The sequence below is a fragment of the Rosa chinensis genome, chromosome 7, assembly GCF_002994745.2.
Source record: "Rosa chinensis cultivar Old Blush chromosome 7, RchiOBHm-V2, whole genome shotgun sequence".
In the NCBI taxonomy this organism is placed as follows: Eukaryota; Viridiplantae; Streptophyta; class Magnoliopsida; order Rosales; family Rosaceae; genus Rosa; species Rosa chinensis.
This window is the reverse complement of record NC_037094.1, coordinates 35,522,351-35,530,277: the sequence shown is the minus strand read 5'-3', so window position 1 is coordinate 35,530,277 and position 7,927 is coordinate 35,522,351. Positions and strand designations below refer to the sequence as shown.

Genomic DNA, 7,927 nt, shown 5'->3' with positions numbered 1-7,927 from the left:
GCTCCAAGTCGAACTTCAGGTCTTTGTGCAGAATCTCACCACGAACTTGATCATACTCTAAATCGAGTCCACTAAGAAACATGTGAACTCGCATTCGTGCCATGGCAGTAGTCTCTTGAACAATTGCAGCCACTGTGTTATTTTGAGAGGCCATACATTGATCAATCTCCTGAAACATTCCCACCAATTCATTGTAGTAGGTAGGAAGAGTTCGACCATTCTGTTTCGCTCCAAAGCACTTGTTTAATTCAAAAATCCTGGTTTCATCAGAATCATCATAAAAGGTCTTCTCAACAGCTTCCCAAACATCTTTGGCTGTTGGGAGTCGGATATACCAATTCATGAGTGATGGCTCCATGGAATTGATAAGCCAACTCTTCACTGTTTCATTATCTGTGGCCCAAACTTCAAATTCAGGAGAGTTTTCATTTGGTGCAGCTCTGGCTCCAGTGAGGTAGCTGACTTTTTTCTGTGCTCCAATCCTCATCTTCATAAGAGGTGCCCATATGGTGTAATTGGATTCATTCAAGGCAACACCGATTGGAAACTCTAAGTTATCTTGAGCGGTGGTATGATAATGGTTGATGATTGGAGGCATGTTGTGGAGTGCAAGGGTTGCAGGGTCGTCTGTTGAGCAGAAAGTGACAATCTGCACGTAACCAAACAAGGGTGCAGGAGGCTTCTATTTCTTTTCCTGCAGGAGGCTTGTCAGTTTGACTTAAATAAAGATATGTAGTGATGTGGTGATATAGACTTGCCCCCACATGATGCTAACTTGAGATTCAGACGTAACACGATGTTTCAGTCCATCACCTTTCAATTTCACCTAAAAACTTTCTAAACTCTCCAATTTCACCCGATTGGTCATTGCCGTCAATGCTCCATCAAAATCTCCGTTAACTTGCTGACGTGGCATTCCTTACACACTGAAATATCTACTATACCCTTACTTATTTTTTTCTTTTATATTTATTTTTTTCCTCTCGTTTTTTTTTTTTTACCTTTTCTTCTTCTTCCCCTCTCTCTCCATCCTCTTCTTCCAAAAAAAAAAAAAAAAGCCTTGGAACCACATGAAAAGAACAACACAAAATGTAGAGAGTGCTTGAATTGGAGGTGCAATGTAATTGGCTTGAAACCTGAACCAGATACTACATTCAAACTACCTCCGGGAATATCAGTGTCGGCCCGATTTATTCTTCACCATTATCCCAAGCTCCCCTGCAACAATCATAGTGGTGGCTATGTCCAAGGACATCCCATGCTCCACAACTCCAGCAAGCTGCAAAATCGCATCACTCGCCGCCTTCAAATCCCCAAAATGTCTTCCTTGAAATACAGGTCCACAATGTAATTCCCATTGTCTGTCACATAAGGCTTACCCTTTGCATCTAAAGTCCTCAGCCCACTACCACCCAAATGCTTGGACTCATCGACAATGACCACAAATTTTCAGCAGGCACCCTCCACCATCTTCTCTCCCAGCAGTGACCCACCTCAGCCCTTGAGCAGGTTCAGATGGGAATCCACCTCTCGGCGCCGTCGATGGCGAGATCAATGACAAGATGGGAATCAAGGTCGGCGAGTGGGATTCTGACAGAGATAGCTTGCTCGTGGGTCTTTCTGGAGGTGGGTATTCCAACAATGTTGTGGAGCTTCCCCTGGCGAAGGTGATTGCCGATTCGATCAACAATATGCTTGGTCGTGGAGCCAATGCCGATGCCGAGAGCATGACTCAACAAATTTGACGGCCTTGTAGGCCACGATTTTCTTCAGTTCATCTTTGGTCAGAATCATAGATGGATGAGAAGTTGATGATAGAGGAGAGGACAGCGCAGGTTGAATGTCATGAGTTCATGAATCAATGTTCGGGTAGCTAGAACCCTAAATTTGAATATTGAAGATAAAAATACCAGAGTTTTTTTTTTTTTTTTCAAATGAAAAGTAATTAATAAAAAAGAAAGTGGACATGTCAGAAACTATTGGGATGAAAATGATTACGTGGCAACTGCCAAATCATTTGGGACTCAATTTTAGTAAAAATATTTGGGATCCCAAGCATTTTTCTTTTGGATAACAAAATTGTTAAGATTGTACAGGTCTCATGATAATAATTGAAAGAAAATTGATTATGATGATTCTAATAATTAAATGCATTTAAATTCATTATGATATATATAGAATGTTGTGATTATGATAAAGTTTAGCATGATGATTTTAATATTGATTTATATATATAGTGATTTTATGTAGAATTTTGAGATTTGAGGATAATTAGGTAGTTTGAGTGGTGTATTTAATAAAATGATAGAATAAAAAATCAAATGGGTGGTGTATTAAGTAAGAGGTGTGTATTAAGTATTTAGGGATGTGCGAATAAAATTTCCCTAAAAAAAATGAGAGGAAAAAAATAAATATATAAAAAAAATAAGTGAGGGTATAATAGACATTTCAGTGTATAAAGGATGCCACTTCAGCAATTTAACTGAGAACTGAAGGCAAAGACCAATCAGGTGAAATTGGAGAGTTTAGAGAGTTTTTAGGTGAAATTGAGAGGCGAGGGACAGAAATGTCGACTCCCTATAAGTATAGGGAGTAAACATTATTTTGTCCTTAAATAAAGCATCTATGTTAATGTCATGCTAAATTTATCAAATTTCATCGCTTAATTATGTTGTGAAATGTCTTTTCAGCTATTCACAATTCAATACGATTTCAATGAATTTTCGAGTAATTATGAGACCATTAAATAGTGAATAAAAGAAGGGCAAGAAAGAAAGAAAGCAATATAATTGAGGGATAGAATAACAGAGCTTATTTGGATCAGATGCAATTCTTATAATTTAGTTTCTTATCCTTATCACAGCAAAAAGAGAGTTCCCAGCTTTGAATTGGGGTGCTTTGATGATTATGTATATTAGCCAACAGATCTTGAATTGAGGTGTTGGAGTTGATCTGCTGTCATGTATTATTATGAAGTAGAGACATAACGGACCCCTTGACTCCATGGAAATATGGAATGCTCCTCATTGCTTCATAACCACGCCTCTTATATGTGGTGGCTGACTGGCTGGTATACCCCCCATTAAATCAAAGTCCAATTGGACCAAAAACTTACCGATCAGAGAGTCGCCACTACGCTACGTACAATGACAGCACTTATGACGGCCAAAAGATGGACTTGCATACGCACGGGTACGTCTGACCAACCAGACACTAGAAAATTTTCTTCTTATTTTGAAACTGTCCCTACCTTTTAAAAGTGCAATATCTAAAAATATCTCCTTGTTACGCTCTAATTGGTCAGCCGCACCACGCTGCCCCACACAAGAATCTCTCTATCTATCTTATAATTTTAAGATTCTCCTGATAGTCAAATGAAAGATTATTTCAATTGAGTGTAAATTAATCATTTTCTCTAGTGACTTGTGTATTATTATTATTATAATAAAATAGCACTATTGTTTTCAAACTATCATAAACACTTTCAACATTAATATAGTTAAAAAAATTTAAAGAACCATTTTTAGTGATTTTTCAAGAGTAGCACTTCATACACTTTCTGATATTTTTTCGAGAAGCACTTGAGTGTTTTTATCTAAGACATTAAAAAAATTTGTAGATAGAGCAGATGTGCTTCTCACATAACCGTTTTCTACATAAACAATCTCAACCTTATTTATTTGTATTTATAGTTTTAAGATTCTCGATCATGATAGTCAAACGAATACAAATTAATCATTTTCTATGTAATTCTTATTTTTCACCCTTTAAATGGAGGGTAGTGAGATCTATACTATTGGGTAAGGCTATGGTATGTTAATATTTCTCATACATCAACTATTTATACCAGTTTGAGAACTCATTTTACCACTCAACGACTCATGTTGTAACTAAGAAAATTTACCACTTTAAGGACTCATGTTACCACTTTGAGGACTAATATTACTATTTTGATAGCTCATTTTACTACTTTAAGGTAATTGTATACATGTTATATTTTAACACATTGTAGAATTTTTCCTATATTATAATGGGTTTGTCTGGAAGTGAATTTTTTTTTTTTTTAGGGGGTCTGGAAGTGCTTTTGAAATTGGCAATATTGTTGCCAAACTATCATAAACGCTTTCAACATTAGCAAAGAAAGTTGGAAGTTATTTTTATATAGGGAAAACATCATCAATGGTCACTGATAAGACTTATTCGACACTTAACTCACTATATTTTCAACAATATCATTTAACTCACTCAGTTTTACATCCGTCTTTCATTTAACTCACTATCGTTAATTCTGTCGTTAAAAGCTATTAAAATTGGGGGTATATTTGTCTAAACACTAAAAAAATGCATTTCTAACTTCTTCTTTTTTTTTAAAAGACAATTTTTTTTTCAAATTATATTTAAGTTAAAAAAATCATTTTTTATTAGAAATCTCATAAATTTAAAAAATTTTAAAAAGTCTAATAAATGTAAATTGAGGGTATATTTGTCTAAACACCAAAAAAATGCATTTCTAACTTTTCTAAAAAAAAAAAAGACAAATTTTTTTCAAATTATATTTAAGTTAAAAAAAATCATTTTTTATTAGAAATTTCGGAAATTTAAAAAAATTGAAAAAAAGTCTAATAAATGTAGTTTTTTTTAAGTTAAAAATGATTTTTAAGTGTTTTGACAAATATACCCTCAATTTTAATGGCTTCTAATGGTAAAATTAACTGCAGTGAGTTAAGTGAAAGACGGATGTAAAATTGAGTGAGTTAAGTGATATTGTTGAAAATACAGTGAGTTAAGTGTTGAATAAGTCATAACTCAGTGACCATTGGTGATATTTCCCCTTTTATATAAGCATTCTTAGTGATTTTTCAAAAAGCACTTCATTGAACACTTTCTGATAGTTAACTTTTTAAGTGCTTTTACCTAAAACACTGAAATTTTTTTATAAATAAAACCTATGTGCTTCTCAAAAAACTGTTTTCGATACAAACAACTACAAGCAAAATTATTGTGTGAAAACGAGCTTCATGGAACATTAACTTAGCGTCTTAGCATTGTGGCTACTACAAACATAAGTAAAATAATTTAGTACCATAATTTTTTTGTTTTTTTTTTTTCTATTGAAAATGTCATCTATTATGCAATTCATTAAACAATATAATAATGCTTCACTTTTGAGAAAATTGAAATTAACCATTACATAAGATACACTACCGATCACACACCTAAAGAACCATAAGTAATTGGTTTAGCCCTTGAATCCGAAATAGTCATTACATAAGATACACTACCCATCACACACCTAAACATAAAGAACCATAAGTAACTGATTTAGCCCTTGGTGTTAACATGGATTTTGTATGTAGATTTTCAAGTTAATGGAGATATTTTCACTCAAAAAAAAAAAAAAAAATTGCCAACGGACAAATTTGAAAATCAAAAAGCCGCTCTGTATACGCCCGCCGTGTTAGAAATGACACCAGTCGGCTGATGGGACCAGAGTGGAAGAAAAATAAATGAAGACTAGGTTGCGGTTGGTGTCGTGAAGAATAATAATTGGTCCGTTGCCTTGAGTCGTCGATCGTTTCCTCAGTCTCCAGTATATAAACGAAAACATTCACAGCCATTGAGGTAACCCTAGACATTGTGTGAAGAATAATAATTGAAGATGAAGATGCAGATGACGCTGTTAATGGTAATGGTGGTCTCTCTTCTAGTTGCAGTCGTGCATGGGCAGCAGAGCTACTTGGAAAACAACCAGCTCGACTGCGACAACGACTCCAACATCACCGCCGGCTACATCTGCAACGGCGCCGCTCCCTCATGCGCCTCCTACGTCACTTTCCTCTCCATCAGCCACTACAACACCCCCACCTCAATCGCCTCCCTCCTCGGCTCCACCCCCTCCGACATCGCCGCCGCCAACAACATCTCCGATGTCGACCCCATCCCCACCGACACCTCCGTCCTTGTCCCCCTCAACTGCTCCTGCTCCGGCCCCTACTCCCAGCACAACGTCTCCTACACCCTGAAGCCCGACGACACCTACTTCGTCATCGCCAACAACACCTACCAGGGACTCACGACCTGTCAGGCCCTCAGGCATCAGAACCCCTACGACCCTCTGAACCTCGAGGGCGGCCTTGTCATAGAGGTGCCGATCAGGTGTGCTTGCCCCACCGCCAAACAGACCGCTGCCGGGATCAAGTACCTGCTGGCCTACCTCATCGACTTGGAAGACGATCTCGACAAAATCGCCATACGCTTCGCCGTAGATGTACCCACTTTGCTCGAAGCAAACAACTTTAAGACCTCCGACGACATCATCTATCCCTACCAAGCTGTTCTAGTTCCTCTCACAACCAAACCTTCTCCTCTTCAACTGAAGTATCCAAGCTCTCCTCCACCTCCGCCTTCTCCTCCTCCTCCTCTGCCGCCGTCATCACCAGCGCCTCCCTCACCACCAAGTGGGTCTTCCAACAAGAAGTGGGTCTTCATCGGCGTTGGCGTCGGAGCTGGCTGTCTCCTCCTACTTATATCTATCCTCGCCTTCCTCTTCTTGTCAAAACGACGACGCCGTCAGCACCGGCGCCACTCTCCCAACCACAAATTAAAGAGCTCCGGTAATAACACGCAGAACTCGCTACCCACCACCACCACCACCACCTCCAACGACACAACAACATCGTGGTCGCCAATATCCACCAACGGGCTTAAAAACGCAGTGGAGTCTTTGACAGCTTACAAGTTCGAAGACCTGCAGAACGCCACTCAATTCTTCAACGAAGCCAACAGAATCGCCGGCTCCTCTGTCTTCAGAGCTACCTTTGACGGTGAAGATGCTGCCGTCAAGGTGATGACATGCAACTTGTCCCTCTCCGCCGACGAGATCAACATATTAAAGCGGATCAACCACTCCAACATTATCAGTCTCTCAGGATTCTGTGTCCACAAAGGAAACACATACCTCGTTTACGAGTTTGCTCCTTCTGGCTCACTCATTGATTGTCTTGGGTTGAAGGGCAACATTACTCCTCTGTCATGGAAGCAGAGAGTTCACATTGCTAATGACGTGGCCAATGCGCTCAACTATCTACACAACTTCACACACCCTCCATTAATCCACAAGAACCTGAACACCAGCAACATTCTCCTGGATGCAAACTTGAGAGCCAAAGTTGCCAATTTCGGTCTGGCAAGAGCTGTGGATTTGGGGAAGGAAGTCGAAGATGGAGGACAGGGATTTCAACTGACGAGACATGTGGTGGGTACACGGGGCTACATGGCGCCGGAGTACATGGAAGACGGGGTGATTACTCCGAAACTGGATGTGTTTGCATTTGGGGTTGTGTTGTTGGAGCTATTGTCCGGAAGACCAGCCTCAGGTGATGAAGAATACACGTTGCTCTATTCATCCATTAGTGGGGTGCTTGAAGGAGATCATGTGGGGGACAAAATTAAAGGGTTTATGGATCCTTCTCTGAGGCGCCAGTATCCTTTGGAGCTGGCGTTTTCAATGGCTCAGCTCGCTAAGAGCTGCGTTGCGCCTCAGATCAACTCACGACCCACCATGGCTCAAGCTTCTGGTACTCTATCTAAGATTCTTTCGTCAACTCTCGACTGGGATTCATCTAAAGCTGTGGATCTTGAACATTCAAGGTCCTGAGTCATGGCAGATAGACACTACTATTCATACCCAGTATTGTAAAATTTATACCGTCATGTATGCTTTTATTGGTATACCTTATTCTAACAATAAGAGAAACCCTCGTAATTATTTTCTCTAGATACTGGGATTAACATAAATCGGTAATTCCCTATTTAAAAGACAACATCTTGTGATTTTTCTTTTTCTTGAATACGATTCTTAAAAAGGGCATCCGAAATAAACTCTAAAACATGATTGATTACTATTAGAACCTATAGTGAATTGCGC

At 39.0% G+C, this 7,927-nt stretch overlaps 1 protein-coding gene and 1 pseudogene across 1 annotated transcript; one reads left to right on the top strand and one right to left on the bottom strand.

The window, feature by feature from the left end:
• Positions 1-1,174: 1,174 nt before the first annotated feature.
• On the bottom strand, positions 1,175-1,794 carry LOC112176294 (annotated as a pseudogene).
• Positions 1,795-5,501: 3,707 nt separating this feature from the next.
• LOC112176356 (protein LYK5) lies at positions 5,502-7,823 on the top strand. Its single transcript, XM_024314230.2, has one exon. The coding sequence runs from the start codon at positions 5,660-5,662 to the stop codon at positions 7,655-7,657; it is 1,998 nt and encodes a 665-aa protein (XP_024169998.1). The 5' UTR covers positions 5,502-5,659; the 3' UTR covers positions 7,658-7,823.
• The last annotated feature ends 104 nt before the right edge of the window (positions 7,824-7,927 follow it).